Genomic DNA, 15827 nt, shown 5'->3' on the forward strand with positions numbered 1-15827 from the left:
GGATGGGTGATCTGAAATGACAAAAATTGTAAGTGTTGTGCTTTGGGTTTCTTGAACCAGCTTACCCCACTTATATTGGAGACACATTATTTGAAGGCTACCTACATGAGCACATACTCATCCATTGCATAACACTGCATAAAGCATCCCTTTATCACATTGGGAATATTGAAATGCATTTGATTATTGTTTAAACACTTGCATATCAAATGTATTCCGCAGTGGTCATGTATATGCTCTGAATTGCTTAAATAGAGAGCCCTAAATACAGTGTTACCAAGAAATCCATTGACTTCACTGGTAGGATGGCTGTAATGACATGTAAGGTACTTTATTTTGCCCATCCCTGCCTGTTAACTTGACACTGGGTGTAATGCTATTCAAATGTAATACAGACCCAATCAAGCAAAACTTATACAAGGTTTTCTGGTATTCTGTATCAAGATAACAAGAAATAAGAGACTGATGACCAGAAATTGTTCCAGCAAATTAAATTGTGAATTCATTTTCAAGGCCCTGGTAGCTGTGCATGTTGTATGAATTATCATGACGAACGCTCAATGTAAATGAGACAGACTTGTCCTTTGCTTGTCAATGTGAACCTGTGTACATGTGTGCAGTGTATTTGGTGTGATTTGCCTGCTTTGCATTCCTGTCTGGATCTTGTATTAGGAATGTACATAGCCACCCATACACCATTATTTAACGCCCTGATGCATTAAACATACCATAACTGACATTTCCATAGCAGGAAATATAAATAATGTATATTTACCACACTTCAATTCTTACGGTGTTTCTAAATCAACAGAAATGAATGTATAGATGCTGTATGTTGTGAATGCAGTAGTCAACTAATGCAACGCATTATTTTTTAACACTATGACAGAAACTGTTTGTGTGTTCGGCTTTATTGGATATGACACTTGACTAGTGTTCAACAAAAGAACATAATACTTTGCATACCAATATCTCAATGACATTGCCTATGATTATCAGATCAAAAACACATTTCCAATTATTTTATAGAATTCCATTATCATACTTTTTACTTATCTTGATAACCATACAATCTCAAGAGCAACCTGAATACTAAATTGTTGATCAGTGAATTGATAGAATATGTACAAGTAAAAAAGTTCATGTGTAAATAGTATACAAACTGATTATAATAGTCTTGACCTGTTCTGCATTTTTTAATGTTCTAAACCATTTCCTCCTTGATATATTCAACAATCCTAACTGAGTTGTCAGTGTGTGTTGCAATGAGTCTGTAGGAAGCAGTGTTGAGCCATCCCAGGGATTTCAGAAGGAAACCATACACTCAACTGGAACAAAAGCTCACTTATAGAGGTAGGTAATGATGACTTCAAGGTGCTCTCTAACAAACCACACCTACAGCATGGCATTACAATGACAACAGTTGTAATGCCAGTTTCAACTGTTTATAAAAGTAGTTTCTTTACGAGAGTATATTTTTGCCATAGCACATACACACATACACGCACACACAATTGAATAAATCAAAGAATGATTTGGATTCGCATTAAAACTACATAAACGTTCCTGGAATTTCACAATTGCAGCAACAATTTAAACAGTACAGAAGACCCTTTTATGGTCATATAGGTGAAACACAAAGAGTTAAACAGTTGCTAAGCTAAGTTCATGCATCAGTGGGTTAATTGTCATGTACATTATTACAAAGCGAAAGATGACCTATTTGGCATCTGACCAGTGTTGGTAGTTGACAAAGAAACACAAATCCAATGTAAACACGTGGTTTACACTGTGTAAGTCTAGCTCTCTGGAAAGCACCTCTTTGAGTATAGCACTTCTGCCAGCTAAGATTTCTGTTTGCTTGTTAGACAAATACGAAAACAGGGGCAAGGACAAAACCTGACTTTGAGGGGATTTAGAGGGGGTGAAGCAGGTTAGCTCTGGCACTGGGGTGTCTAGGTCACCATTCGATGGAGGTGACACAGAGAAACAAGACACGGATCTATGCACTTCCACATGTCAATATGACTAGGTGTGTACAGTAGACAGTGTGCCTTGAGAATCGCACTTCCTTGGTCTGGCAGGTAAACAATGGGATATTGAACTTCATTGTGTCTTCACTGTTCCTCTCCCAGACAGCATGGATGAATACATGTGAAGGCTTTTCCAACATTTTATTCGTTGGGTTGCAGTTGACCCCTTGACTCGTCTGGGACAACTCATTTCAGCACCGAAAAACATTTCACACCTTATTTACAGCCAAATGGAGCCTGTCCACATGCGGAGAAGTGGTCTGTGCACAGATACAGCCATCCACTGTTTCAACTCCAAAAAAAAGGTTGTTTTTTACCCCCACCTCTGCTATGTACACAATCCTCATTATGATTGGCCAGGTGGGAAGACGAGGGGTGGAGTTGGATGGCAAATTGGGTGGTTATGGTTAATGGAGAAGGAAAATGTCCAGAAAGTCTCAAGGTTGCTGGAGTGTTGGTCCTGCTCAGGGATTTCAGTGTGTGCTTGTATAAATATCCCATGCTCTCTTCAGTGCCATTGGAGCCCTTGTTCACAGTAGGCCCAGGTAACCAGAACAACACAAACCACAACAACAACCTCATTGACAAAGGGAGAAAAAAGGAATCCATTCACATTGTAAGTGTAACAGCATTCCTCTGGAGACCTACCCTGGCTGAGCAGCAGGTCAAATCAAGACCTGTAAGAACAGATCAGACAGCACACAGTTAGGCCACATCTTCAACCACAGGGGCTCTCTTGCACAGTTCCTCAACTTCCTCCACAATCTCACCTGGGCTTCGCCACGGAATAATAACTTTCCGAAAAGTACAAGAAACTCTTAAAGTAAAACTTTGCACTTCACAATCATTTTTTTGGACAACCTTGTAGACATAAGTCTTAATTTCGTGTTCAGTACCCTTCAGGTGAGGTTGGTTTGATTCTTTAACATCAGTGTCATGTTAAATACAATAGCTCAGGGAGTCAGGTGGCTGAGCGGTTAGGGAGTCGGGCTAGTAATCTGAACGTTTCCAGTTTGATTCCTGGCCATGTCAAATGACGTTGTGTCCTTGGGCAAGGCACTTCACCCTACTTGCCTCGGGGGGAATGTCCCTGTACTTACTGTAAGTTGCTCTGGATAAGAGTGTCTGCTTAATGTAAATCTCAGCCTATCCTTTGTCTATAGAGTTCATTCACAGTCATCATTCACAGTGAAAGAGCCCACTTCCTAATAGACCCATTGTAAGTCACCAATAGTCTTTCTGTCGCTTTTGAGAGGAACTATTAACATTTGTTCTCCGATTTATCATGACTTGTGTGAATGTGAATGAACGTGATTCATCACATTATTAGACATTTCGACTGAAGGCCATTAGGTCTGCTAGGTAATTTAGCACAATGATAGCTTTCCTGAGAAGTGATAATAGACTAAAAAAAACAGAAATGTACTTACTGAGCTATCTTGCAGTTGGTTGTTGTTACAAATCGTCCTGTGTAGTGGATGTTACATCTGACCACATTGTTGGTGAAGTCGGACTCCAGGACAAGGTACTTGGGATTAACCTGAAGCTGTGAAACAAAAGCGAACAAAAGGAAGCCAAAATCTTTCATTTATAGCTTGGTTAACCTTAGACTTAGTTGGTTAACCATGGCTTAGACTACTGTTTCTCGGGTTTGAGAATGAAAATGAACTTGAGAAACTGCACAAGCAGGTGTCAGGTACAGTATTTGAATTATGCATCAAAGTCAATGGAAGATTTATGTCCGACTTCAATATACAACTGTTCTTCCTGAGGATTCAGCTCTTAGCATGCTACTGTACACCAGCAGAGCAATGGAGGTCAGTACACTGGTGTTAGTCTCAACATTATGCTACTGTTGGATTAGGACTTTTTTCATGTTTGGAAATATATGATATATACTTGAAAGTAAACTTTTCCAAGCTCTTACCTTTAATATGTAGTTCCCTGGCTGAATGTCTGTGATATCGATCCACTGGCAGTCAATATCAGCATTGTATGTATCGTAGCAGCCTGGACTCAGACCCTGAGGGAACACAAGAGATGAGCGCTCATGTAGTGTGTGAACACACACACACACACACACACACACAGTCACACACATGCACATAAACAGCAACACTACATCATGCCTGCCTCTGACTCACACCGCACTAACAGGCAGCCTTGGATATGTGGACGACCACATAAACAACAGGGACCTTGTGGTTCGAAACACCACCACTAGAAAGTGAAACACGTGTAGGCCTGCCCTGCGGACAACACGATCCCCCATGTCTGAAGCTTTCCCGGTCTAAACCTCCACGCCTCAGAGATCAGTGACTACGGAGCCCCTCGTGGCTCTAACCTGGGGTCATCACTGAGGGGGCTCTGTTTGGACACTGCTGAGGTACCTGAGTGTGAGATGTGCAGGCATAACGCTTCAGGTGACCGAAGTCACAGGTCGTGTCCTCCAAGCAGAAACTGGCCTTGTGTCCCTCGGCCACCTTGCGCCCCGTGCTGACCTCCAGCAGGTCGTAGTGGCTAAACTCATCCATGCTGTGGTAGTGTCTGTGGGTACAGAGCAGGGGGAAAGAGGTTATTATAGACAGTGAGCTTCTCACTAACAGGGGAAAGCGCAGCACATTGCATTCGCTAATTTGTCCCTGGGGGGGACGGGTATAGTTCAGTGGAAGAGCAGGGGGATACAGATCGAGTTTGCAGGTTCAAATCCCCCATATGTGTCTTTGTATGCATTTGGATGAAAGTGTCTACTAAATGATTTGATTATATAGCCTATTCTTTTGCAGTCATGTTGTCTCTGAAAAATATGTGCTTGTTTGCCTGCTCAATCTGTTGTCCCCATCTGTCAACACTCCCACCCTCACCCATAAATTATTAAGCTTGGCTGAGCACATTATAAGGTACCAAAAGGAGAGTAGATTCTAATTGATACCGTAGCAACAACAATGCAGAACATTAGCATGCTAAGGATGAACGAGGACCTCTTAATAACATCGTATCATTCTGCTAAATCATTACTGTGTGATCAGTGAAAGAGGGGTGGGTGAAAGACCCTTTGTGTGTGATTGCACAACAGAAATTGTGAGTGTGTGTGTGTGTGTGTGTGAGTGTGTGTGTGTGTGAGATAGAGAATGTGTGTGTTTACACAGCTTTAACAGCTTTAAAAAGCCTGGATACCCATGGGCACCAATAATCTCCTCTGAATTTGAAGTAAGTTTCTCTTAGTGCGTGTCAGTGGCCAGGTCTATGTGAGATAATTTACTGTAATAACTGGCATCTCAGCCTGGACTTATGCCAAGTGTCAGAAGGGCGTACAGGGGCTGGCTGTTAGCGCTGTACGAGCCTTCTCTGCATATCCTTTAGAATACTAACAAGACAACTCTAATCAGTGATGCTTTCTTCAAGATACGAGTTGAATAGGAGATGCATTGAGATCATTTGTGCATAGAAACATGCCCTGCTCTAGTTCCTGCCAATTCAAATAAATGACATCCTGGCGTATTTTAAGCATATTGTGTTTAGATCCCAAGATACACTAACGGCTTCTTAGTTTAGCCAAGTGAAATTTCCCAGTTCATACGTCATCTGAACTGTGAACACAGCAGCATTGTGGGTGATAAACTGAAGTGCATTGTCAACCTATTAGTCTCACACACAGTTTAATGCACCTTAATCCTAATTACGGAAATGAATCATTTTCAATGAAAGTCACCCTCACAATCCATTCCCCTAAGTAGTTTTGCAATGTTTGGTTTTGGTGAACATACCGCACCACAGGTGAGGTAAGTGCTGGAACACGTTTAGTCAGACATACTCAGACTGTATAAATAATGCTCGGGCTCGTTACCTCATGGTCCACGTCTCAACACACAAACTTTTACTGGACTTGTCATAAAAGATTGAAGGGAGAGTTGGAGGGAATGGCAGAGAGTTCTTTCCACTCACGGAGCAAGTGACAATGCAAGGACTCATTGTTTCCATGGTAGATGAAGCCAGAAAAGAGTTCCTCTCAGGTGAGGAATGGGTGTGTTTCCTTGGGCTAAAAGCAATGAATGCGATTCTTCTCTGGGAATCGGATCTGACTACAGAGGGAATGTATAAACACACAAATCAAAAGGGCGCACTGAAGGACGACATTCTCACATAGAACAAATGCTCCCCTGCATGTAAAGTACTGTGTTTGAATGTGTATGGGCGTGTGTTTATCTGTGTGTACTGTACGTGTTCACATGCGTGTGTGTGTGTAAGAAAGAGAGAGAGAGAGAGAGAGAGAGAGAGAGAGAGAGAGAGAGAGAGAGAGAGAGAGAGAGAGAGAGAGAGAGAGAGAGAGAGAGAGAGAGAGAGAGAGAGAGAGAGAGAGAGAGAGAGAGAGAGAGAGAGAGAATAATTGATTGAGCAGAGTGTTGTCATACTGTCTAGGATTTTGAAACAGGACCATTATTTCTGTTCCCACAGCTACAGTTTATTTAGATGGAAGCCTTGAGATGATTATCTTTCTGTGTGAGGAGGGAGAATGGGAGACACTGGGCTCTGAGAGCTTGTCTGAGGGGCCCTTGGCTCAGCCTGGAATTCGGGACCCCCCCCCCCCTCCCGCCCCCATGTCAGCGCCAGGGAATGTAGAGTTGGAGAGAAGGACACACAAAGAGGCTGAAATGGGAATGGCCTGTGATCTTCATTTAAAAAGCATTCCAATCCGTTTCCATTACCCATTACTCATTTTCCAATCTTGTCGCAATAAACTTCCAGGGATTCTGATGTCACAACCATGAGGACCAGGCAGAAAGAGAGATATTTAGCAAAGATCTGAGATTTGCACTCCCGACAGTGCAGTCTGGATGCAGAGACGTGACACCTGGCACCTGGGCAAATAGTAGCCATGCCTTTCGTACGGTGGCCCTGAAGTGCACAAACACAACGGCGAATAGGAAAACACAATGGCGAATAGGAAAACACATTGGCAAATAGGAAAACACAACGGCAAATAGGAAAACAGGAAAACACAACGGCAAATAGGAAAACAGGAAAACACAACGGCAAATAGGAAAACACAACGACATTAACTTCTGACGGAAAGGATAGGGCTTATCTAGCAGAAGACGGACCCTCCTGATTGGACAAACGGACTGTCTTTTAACAGGAAGGAAATGCCTATTTTGAAAACATGAATCCCTTGAAGATACTTTTGCTATTTTTAAGAATGATTTTGATGCAAGGCATACATACGACGTGATAGTTGATATGTTTTCAACCAGGGTCCGTCTTCTGCTAGATAGGCCCTACTATTTCCGTCAGAAGTTAATGTTGTTGTGTTTTCCTATTTGCCGTTGTGTTTTCCTATTCGCCGTTGTGTTTTCCTATTCGCCGTTGTGTTTTGCACTTCAGGGCCACCGTACCTTCGATCTGAGAGGCCACAGGCCACAGTTGTATGAAATCCTTGCAATGACATAATCTGCATATCAGAACATGTAAAAAATTATCAAGACGCTTAACTAGATCGAGGTCTCCATGCAGACTTTAAGATTTAAACAGAGGTTGTTTGTCTGCAAAATTACAAATGGTGGTCTTTTCTCCCGAAACTGAATGGGAACTGGTGCTGAATTCATCTTGAGTTTAGCAAAGGGATTTAGTGAGAAAACTCTCACTTCACAGTTTGTTCTATTGAGACTCTAAATGTAGGACAGTGAAGTTTATTGTTAGAATCTGGGCCAGAGTTTTTCCTTTCTCCAAAGACCCCTCTTTGTAACTCTGTTCTGTTCCACTAACCCATATCCAGGCCATCATCCCAGGCATAGCTAACTGAGGGCAGGGGACAGACAGGAACATGGATTAGTCATTCTGCTCACACTGTCCCGTTGTATAGCAGCATTGCCTAAACAACCCCCCGCCCCCCCAACACACACACACACACACACCCCACCTCCGCCTTGGGAACCAGCGTATAAATGTACACTGATGTCATCCTTCCATTTTGCCAATCTGCTAATGGCCAGTGAACATTCCACAGAGCTGAGGACAGAGTACGCCCTGAGACTTGCTCAGACCAGCGAGAGAGACACGCTTAGAGCGGGGGGGGGGTGATAAAGAGGACACGCTCCCAGAGGAAGGGCAGGATCGAGGGAACACTAACGAAAACATCATGTCATTATGAGATCACCAGAGAGAGCAGGCATGCTTTGCATTAGGTGACATAAGCTAACCAAAGGCTGAGAATTTAACAATACGTGCAAATGGAACTTACCGCCGTTTCATCGAATGTGACCCCCCAACTGAGTGGGCTTAGTTAGAATGGATGAGGGCCAAGCAGGGTGTACTCACTGATGACAGCTGTGCCATTCCCAGGTATGTTTGGGTCTGTTGGGCATGAAGTCAGCCGTACCCTGGTTCTTCACCCTCTGTGGGAAGCGCAGCAGGACTCTGACGTCGTAGTCTGTGGTCTCTGAGGTATAAGCAGAGCTGTGGACACACACACACACGCACAACACATATGCGCACACAGATGTGCCCACAGATGTGCGCACACACAAACACACCCATTGCACATAGACATGCACAAACACGCCAATGTCCACACACACACACACACACACACACACACACACACAGAGAAGGGAAAGGATTACAGATGGTATTAAAACATGCCTCATGTCTGCTGTCCACTGATTATCTCCCCAACACCTCAGGCTGACAATTCGCTTTACACAAATGTGCTTTGCAGTGTGAAACATTTGGGCCTTGTAAATCTTGAAGAAAGAAATACACAAAATAAATAATTCATGCTCACATTACATATATTATTCACTCACACTCCTGCACAAACAAATTTCAGAAATATTTGAAAGAAGGATAAAAAGGTAATGGAGAAGCAGAAAGTGACCAGAAAGATTCAAATAATTTTGGAGAATGAAGAAAAGAACTTGCACTCCAAAGCATCACTAAAACCCCTTTGCCATTCATCTTGTGCCTGTCGTTGACATTGGAGTGTACTGCAAATTACGAGAGGCCATCTGTCCCTGATAGCTGTGAACACCGACAGGATATGAGAGGCCTGTGAGAAATGACTGTGCCTTTGATAGGAGGAGGGCAAACAGGCCAGCCAGTGGGGGGAAAAAAGCACAGCACCATCATTTTACTGTTGTGTCTACAGCCTGTCTCATCTCTGTAGCTGTCAGACCCTTGGGATGGAGACGGAGGGGGGGGGGGGGGGGGGGGGTGTCGAGGGTTAGAGAGGGGGGGGTACTCTACAGCTACACACACGGCCACCTGCAGAAGCGAGCAAAGCCATCACGCATAGATGAGTCCCAATAACAGCTTCCTCCTTCAAGGTGACCGCGCATCAGGGTAATTTATGTCTCTCTGCGACTCTGGTACTAAACTTTAAGTATTGCAGCAGAGAAAGGGTGTATTCCAGGTGGCTGAAGCAGATTTGTGAGAGGTTATCAGACGAGGTGCAGGCTAATCTCCTACTGGTCTGGGGAATCTCTAAGTCCCTTTCGAAGTAAACGAGAAAGTCTTCCGCATGACTGAGTGCGCCTGTACTTTCAAAAGCTTCAGTGATTATCATCCAGATTTTGACGAGGAGCAGGAATGGTGCATCCAGTCTTGTGTTTTATACAATATCATCCCCGGGCCGATACGGACACCGTATTAAACAGCACTTCTGTTCAGTTCCCCAGTGGTCTTACCTTGCCAAGCATTTCTCTTCAGCAGCACAGCGGAGGGAGTACATATGAGCTCTCTGGATGTATGTGGAGGCCTGGACGTAGTTGGGATCTGGAACCAGGTCAGGCAAGCCTGAAACAAAACACTTTGACTGTTACTCCACAAGCTCAATACTCGGTATCTTTCACAGAACCCAGATGCCGATGTCAATTTGAACTGGCTATGCCTCCCTTGGACCAGAACATAAGTTTGTTTTTTTATAGAAGCAGTGAGATCATTCCTCAAAAGAAATAGTGCAGTCCTTGGCCTATTTGCCGTTTATGTTTCATGGGCATGTGTTTATGGGGAGCTGTGATAAAGACAAGGTGCTTTGGGTTACGGTGAACCAGCTATGGTCAAAGTGGAGGACTGCTCTAGTCTAATAGTAATGGGGATTATTTGTCTTGGGGTCAGGGCTTGCTAATTACAGTACCTTCCAGGTTATAATATCAGCCCACCTGTGGCCGCTAATCTCAGAAGGGAGATTTACACTCCATGGGCATCTCAACGGCATTATGGCATGTAGCAGAGATTTTGATTACTTCAGGCAAAATGTGGAGAACATAGTCATGCACAAACAAGCGTTACACCGATACAGATTCTGGCTGCTCCAAAACATGTTTTGTACACAGGGAGGCAATCATACGAAACCTGATGTGATCTTTTATGACACTAATCTGAACATGTGTACATATTTTCATGTTAACCTTTTGCCTACATAATACAATCTGACTTTTGAATCTGCAGGGGGCGATGCTTAAAATAGACCACAATTGAATTAGTTGCAAGACATATTGTTCACTAAAACATACAAATGACAAACTATACTCTTGTGGTTTTTCAAAGAGGTAGCCAGACAGAGACACAGAGAGAGAGACAGAGAGAGATAGATACAGAGAGAGACAGACATAGACAGACAGAGACAGAGACAGAGAGAGAGAGAGAGAGAGAGAGAGAGAGAGAGAGAGAGAGAGAGAGAGAGAGAGAGAGAGAGAGAGAGAGAGAGAGAGCACATGCCAAGGTAAAACAACAATGATCTCACACCCCTGCTGATTCTAAACTGGGCCAGAGACCAGCTCTGTCAGAAAAACAGAAGAATAAATAAAAAAGCAGGCCTGAGATGTCAGAGCTAATGTCTGTCCCATTTTCAGTAAAGGGCATATCAAAAATTATTACAAGGATAGCTTCTCAACTGTCCCCCACTTTCACCTTCACCGCAAAGGCCAAAATATGCTCTTTAATGTAAACCAGTTGGAGATTAACCAAGTCAAACCAAACACTGTTCTTTGGACCTATTCTTCGGTTCTTATGAATCACTATTGATTTTATGTAAAGCACCTTGAGCCACAATTCTTGCATGAAATGTGCTTTATAAATAAAGTCTTACTTACTTACTTACACTCGTATTTGTGGGTGTACATGGACTAAACTGCACAACGGCTAGTTATGTAGTCTGCTATCTTATCATTCATTTAGTACATATAACTGTACATTTTGGAGGCATTTGATACCATTTATTTGTGAGGGAGCCAACGGAAGTATCCCATCTTTGCAGCCTGTTTAGCGCTCAGGTGAGCTTTTCCATGTTTAGCTAACAGGTTCAAGCGAGGGCTTTCGCTGTGCACACATCCTCATTTTCATCTCTCTCAGAGGCAGACGTATGGGGCACAGGAAGCGTCCAGGGGCAGCCCGTGTAAACAGTGTAAGGGCCATGCGAAGAGCCGAGCTTTTCTACCGGTGGTCTAGCTCGACCCCCTCTTTTCTCCTCTCCGTGTGAAAGCTTTGTTCCCTGCCCTGCACCCACCCCCACCCCACCGACCGCCTCATCTTCAGAAACTGAAAAATCAGGTCTTTCATGAGGAGAAAGAGTGTCCCGACCAAAGCTGAGCAGCCTCAACGGTGTTTGACAAAGCCTTAAATACACTACTGTAAGTGGGTCACTAAGAAAAAAGGCTGCTCTTTCATGCTGTCTTACGTGGAATAAATGTCCAAGGCATGCATTCACATCCATTTGAACTGGCCAACACATTTGTTGTTCAAATCCCTCTTTCATTTCTTCTGGGCCATGAATGTATGTGAGCCATGGAGAGCTGAGTGAACTCTGTAGCAGGAGTGCATGAAATACAGCACAAATGTTGAGGTGAGCCTAAAATGGAAGAAACAAGGGCTTCGTTCCAAAGAACCACCCTATTGCAACAGAACACTGAATGAGAGGAATCTCTGGCTAGCGCAGTGTTCCTTTTCTTCGTACCATTAATGATTCAGGACAGTACCATACATGTAGCTCATTCCAAGTCGTCCCTCCTCCTCATCGCACACGTGCAGATACTGTCCTACACTTCCGTTTCAATCCCTCGGTTCGCCTCACGCCTAAAAGGACGTCTACCGCGATGTTCCTGGGATTCAATGGCGTCTCCTTGGCTGAATTTCTATCAGACTGAGTAAACGGCGCGTCGAGAATGTGATGGAGCACACGGCTGATGAAAGGATGCACAGCCAGGCAGATGAGCGGAAAGATGTGTGAAGTGTAAATCTGCCATGCTTGGTACAAGAGAAACCGTGACAAGGTGGCATCACCCCCCCCCCCCCCCCCTCCCCAACCCCAACCCCGTGGCCATGAACTCCTCAGTAGCAGCAGAGTATTCAACGTGTCGCTGATTGGATTGCGTCACTCTGTGCAGTACTCCAAATGTTAAATCCCCCCCCCCCCCTCCCCCCAGGTCCCACATTTACAGTACTAACTGGTTCCAGTTCGGTCCTTTCCTGTGTGCGCTGCAGCCCTGGGACTGGCTCTCATAACAGAGCTGATGCATTGCTCATGGAAGGAGTTGAGGAGTGTGTTTTGAATTATCAAATGGGCCTGGGATTTTGTCAGGGCCAGTGCACTTTTAAAGAGCTCATTGATGTCGTTGTCGCCCCCCCCCCACCTAGCTCTTTCACTAAATATTTTTGGGGATTTCCTGAAGCTATGGATCCCATGTGTTGCATGGACTTTCCACCCCCCTGCTCCATTCCTCTGAGAGTGGTCCTCTGGGAGTCTCCAGTTTTTGGCCACCTACGCCACCAGCCGCCACACCCCTGCCCGGCAACCACAGCCCTCGGCCCCCAGGCCCCTCTCACCTGCTCCCACCATTCCCCATGCAAAAGCCCCCACACTGGGTTCCACATTACTAGGCTCTGCACCCGGGCCTACCCAAGAACAACTCAGGCAGCCTACTGCTCCTCCCTCAGCCCAGTGAATTCTCTGTGCTTGTTCATTGGTCGAACTTTGGCAGCACCTGTTTAGAATAACATGGCCAGTGGGAAAAAGATGAACTTTTGACAGTTTGCTTTGGTTTGCAAATTGGAAGTTAAGAGACTGAGTCATGGATTAGCTGTACTATTCTGACCATTTGAAAGGATTTCCATGTATCACAGGGTCTGAGAGAGTTTAAAAAAAAAACTGTCAAAAACAGCATTCCATCAAGCCACAGAATCAGGGGGTGAAATTTAGGTCCCAATGAGTTCAATACTCCTCAGCTTCAAAATATCCACAACTGCCAGGAAACACACAGGAATGGAAATGTTTTGGATATTTCTTTTGGTGCGTCTTTTCCTTCAACGGAAGTCAAACTCAGATAAACCCCCGCAAGTGCATCACACATGCATCCCTGTTAGGATTTTCTTCTCTTTTGGTTTCTTTAAGTGTAACTGTCAGTAAGATATATGCAAGCCACATGTTTAGCGGAAAGGAATCTCTCTCGGTTCCAAAAGCCCACAGAGTGAAAAACTACACAGGCAAAAAACCTTCACTGTATCTTTCATAACACATCACCGTTAAGTGTTTTTAAAACCTTTGGTGGAACCTAAACTATCCCAAACACAAAACACTTTAGTCGAACTCGTAAACCTCACTCGACAACCTTTAGCTTTTCAGTGTTGGAACTAACATTTGTGATAAACGGACTTTACTTTACCTCTCTGCCCTGATCGGTACACACTCCCAACGTTGATGTTGGGGTTTTCCACGGCCGTGTTGGGAGACAGTGGGTTTCTGCCTGAAGGTGCCGGCTGGAGGAAGGGAGGCTGGGGTCTCCCATATGGAGGAAACTGCTCATACTGGGGGCTTCTCACTGGGGGCTGCCCTCCCGTTCCGGTCCTCTCCACGGCTGGAGCGACGGGCACAGCTTGGGGCTCTGCATTGGCATCTGGGGCGCCGGCCACGCCAGCGATGGATTCTCCGTTGTAAAGTGATTGTGTGTATCTGCGGTCCAGGCCGTCTGAGAAGGGAGGTTGTGCTGCCCGGGCTGGCACAGCCGGCACCGCTGGCACAGCAGGGTTGGGCAAGAAGCCATACGGTTGGTAGAAGCGGTAAGCATCGTCAGTGTAATCAGAGGAGCGTGGCGCCACAGGGATCATCCCACCTCCATACCCTACCCCGGTGTACCCTCCACCGTAAACCCCACCACCGTAGCCCACTCCAGGGGCGCTCTGGAAGGGTGGCTCGTAGTTCCGGACTGGCCCCTCCACCATGCTGGGGTCATAGGGCAGCGCTGGGTAGGACGGCTGCTGTTGGAAGGGGAATTGGGGGTAAGAGGGAACATTGTACGAGGATGAAGAGAAGGTAGACGAGGAAGATCCAGAGGAGGGCCTGTGACGGGAGCTGGAGGATGGCTGGTAACGAGTGCCGGTGCTCCCTACGCCCACGGTCCCCTGTCTCCAGTTATCGGGCACCTGCCCAAAGCCAAAGGGGTGGATCGTCTGCCCTCGTACGGTCTCCGAGCTTCCTCTGGAGGGGGCCTGGCGCCGGACGTTGCCCCCCTGGGGTCTGCGAGGGGAGCGGGGGCGGGGACGGGCGTCCGCCACCACGATCCTGTGACCTCGGCCCTGCTCTTGGGCTCTGGCGGGGACGTACTCGGCCCCGCTGTTGAGCAGGCTGAACACCCGGCCGTTGTCCTCCCATTGGATCCTCTGCCTCCAGGGATTGGCAGCACTGTCCTGTGCTCGAGGCTGGCTCTGGGCCTGGGTCGCAACCTGAGCCCAGCCTGACCCCAGCAATAAACCCAGGGAACACACTACGACAAGAGGCAGCATCCTCACGCTAAAATCCCCCACACAAACTCCACCCTACAGCCAAAGGAACCAGCAGCTCAAACTCTTAACACCCGTGGTAAAGTAAAGGAAGCAGGAGTCCTGTTCTGTGGTGGGGCAGAGGCTGGGAGAGCAGAGACAGGAGCGAGGTAAAAAAAGAAGCCGGTGGTTCTGTCCATTCGCAGGTTGTCAATGTTAGGCAGACGTGAGGCTGGGTCTGTGCTCCAGGAGTCTGATGTCTGTCATATCCGGGAGGCAGGGGGGTGATTGGGGTCAGAATGGACTTCAGAGGCCCCGCCGGAGGTGCCTGGAGAGTCTGTGAGTAAACGGAAAGAAAGCCTGGTTGTCCTTGCTGTCTGACTGGCCTGTCAGGACTGGACTGCTCATTGCTTCCAGCCTTCTGGAGAGAAGTGGCTCTGCTAAGCTCGGCTGCGGGCTTCTATTTGCTTTTCTGATTGCTTACAATGGGCTGTGAAAAAAAAAAAAACTCTGCTCAAACTTTTTTTTTTTTTTTTTTAAAGGAGAGGTCCCACATGGCCCTAGTGCTAGAGTGGTTTCCTGATGTGTTCGTGCAGCCAGTGCTCGCTAAGGCTTCCAGAGTCAACACCCCCATCTGCAAAGGTTTTATAATGCAACTCACTTCCTATTTCTTTCAAACTCTTGTGTATCGTGCTGGACGTACAGAGGTGCAGGAGGGTATGGCCTTGCCTCACCCAGACAGGGATCTGGCTAAAATGCTTGTTGTGTTTCTGCTTTCAAACACCTTTAACTGGGCCATAATTGTGTGCAGATGGGAAACAACTCATAATAAAAGTAACTGAAAAAAGCAATCGGTACCAGGGGTGTACCTACAGGGAATTACCAGATTAATAGAGATGTCACAGCATGCAACAAGTCATATTAAAATAAAAAGGGATAAGGAAATGAAGGAAAAATAGCACTTTTCATGTGCTTATTACATAATCCACTGAGATCAAGTGTAATTTACAAAAACACAATCGATTGTATGTCAAATAAGTCGTTCCT

General features: G+C 45.6%; 1 protein-coding gene across 1 annotated transcript; it reads right to left on the reverse strand.

Annotated features, from left to right (window-relative positions):
* Window positions 1–1018: 1018 nt before the first annotated feature.
* Window positions 1019–15243, reverse strand: loxl1 (lysyl oxidase-like 1). The gene is made up of 7 exons (XM_062470844.1): window positions 13688–15243; window positions 9716–9824; window positions 8349–8486; window positions 4424–4580; window positions 3961–4056; window positions 3464–3579; window positions 1019–2710 (listed from the first exon to the last, which is right to left on the reverse strand). The coding sequence occupies exons 1-7, from the start codon at window positions 14802–14804 to the stop codon at window positions 2704–2706; spliced, it is 1740 nt and encodes a 579-aa protein (XP_062326828.1). The 5' UTR covers window positions 14805–15243; the 3' UTR covers window positions 1019–2703.
* Window positions 15244–15827: the final 584 nt, after the last annotated feature.

This window comes from Osmerus eperlanus, chromosome 10 (genome assembly GCF_963692335.1).
Source record: "Osmerus eperlanus chromosome 10, fOsmEpe2.1, whole genome shotgun sequence".
NCBI classification, from domain to species: Eukaryota; Metazoa; Chordata; class Actinopteri; order Osmeriformes; family Osmeridae; genus Osmerus; species Osmerus eperlanus.

Coding starts and splice junctions, on each gene's coding strand:
- loxl1 (XM_062470844.1), bottom strand. CDS start 14,804: ATGCTGCCTCTTGTCGTAGTGTGTTCCCTGGGTTTATTGCTGGGGTCA. Junction 8,487..9,715: donor GAAGAGAAATGCTTGGCAAG/GTAAGACCACTG, acceptor GTGTGTCCACAG/CTCTGCTTATACCTCAGAGA. Junction 4,057..4,423: donor CCTGCACATCTCACACTCAG/GTACCTCAGCAG, acceptor GTGTTCCCTCAG/GGTCTGAGTCCAGGCTGCTA.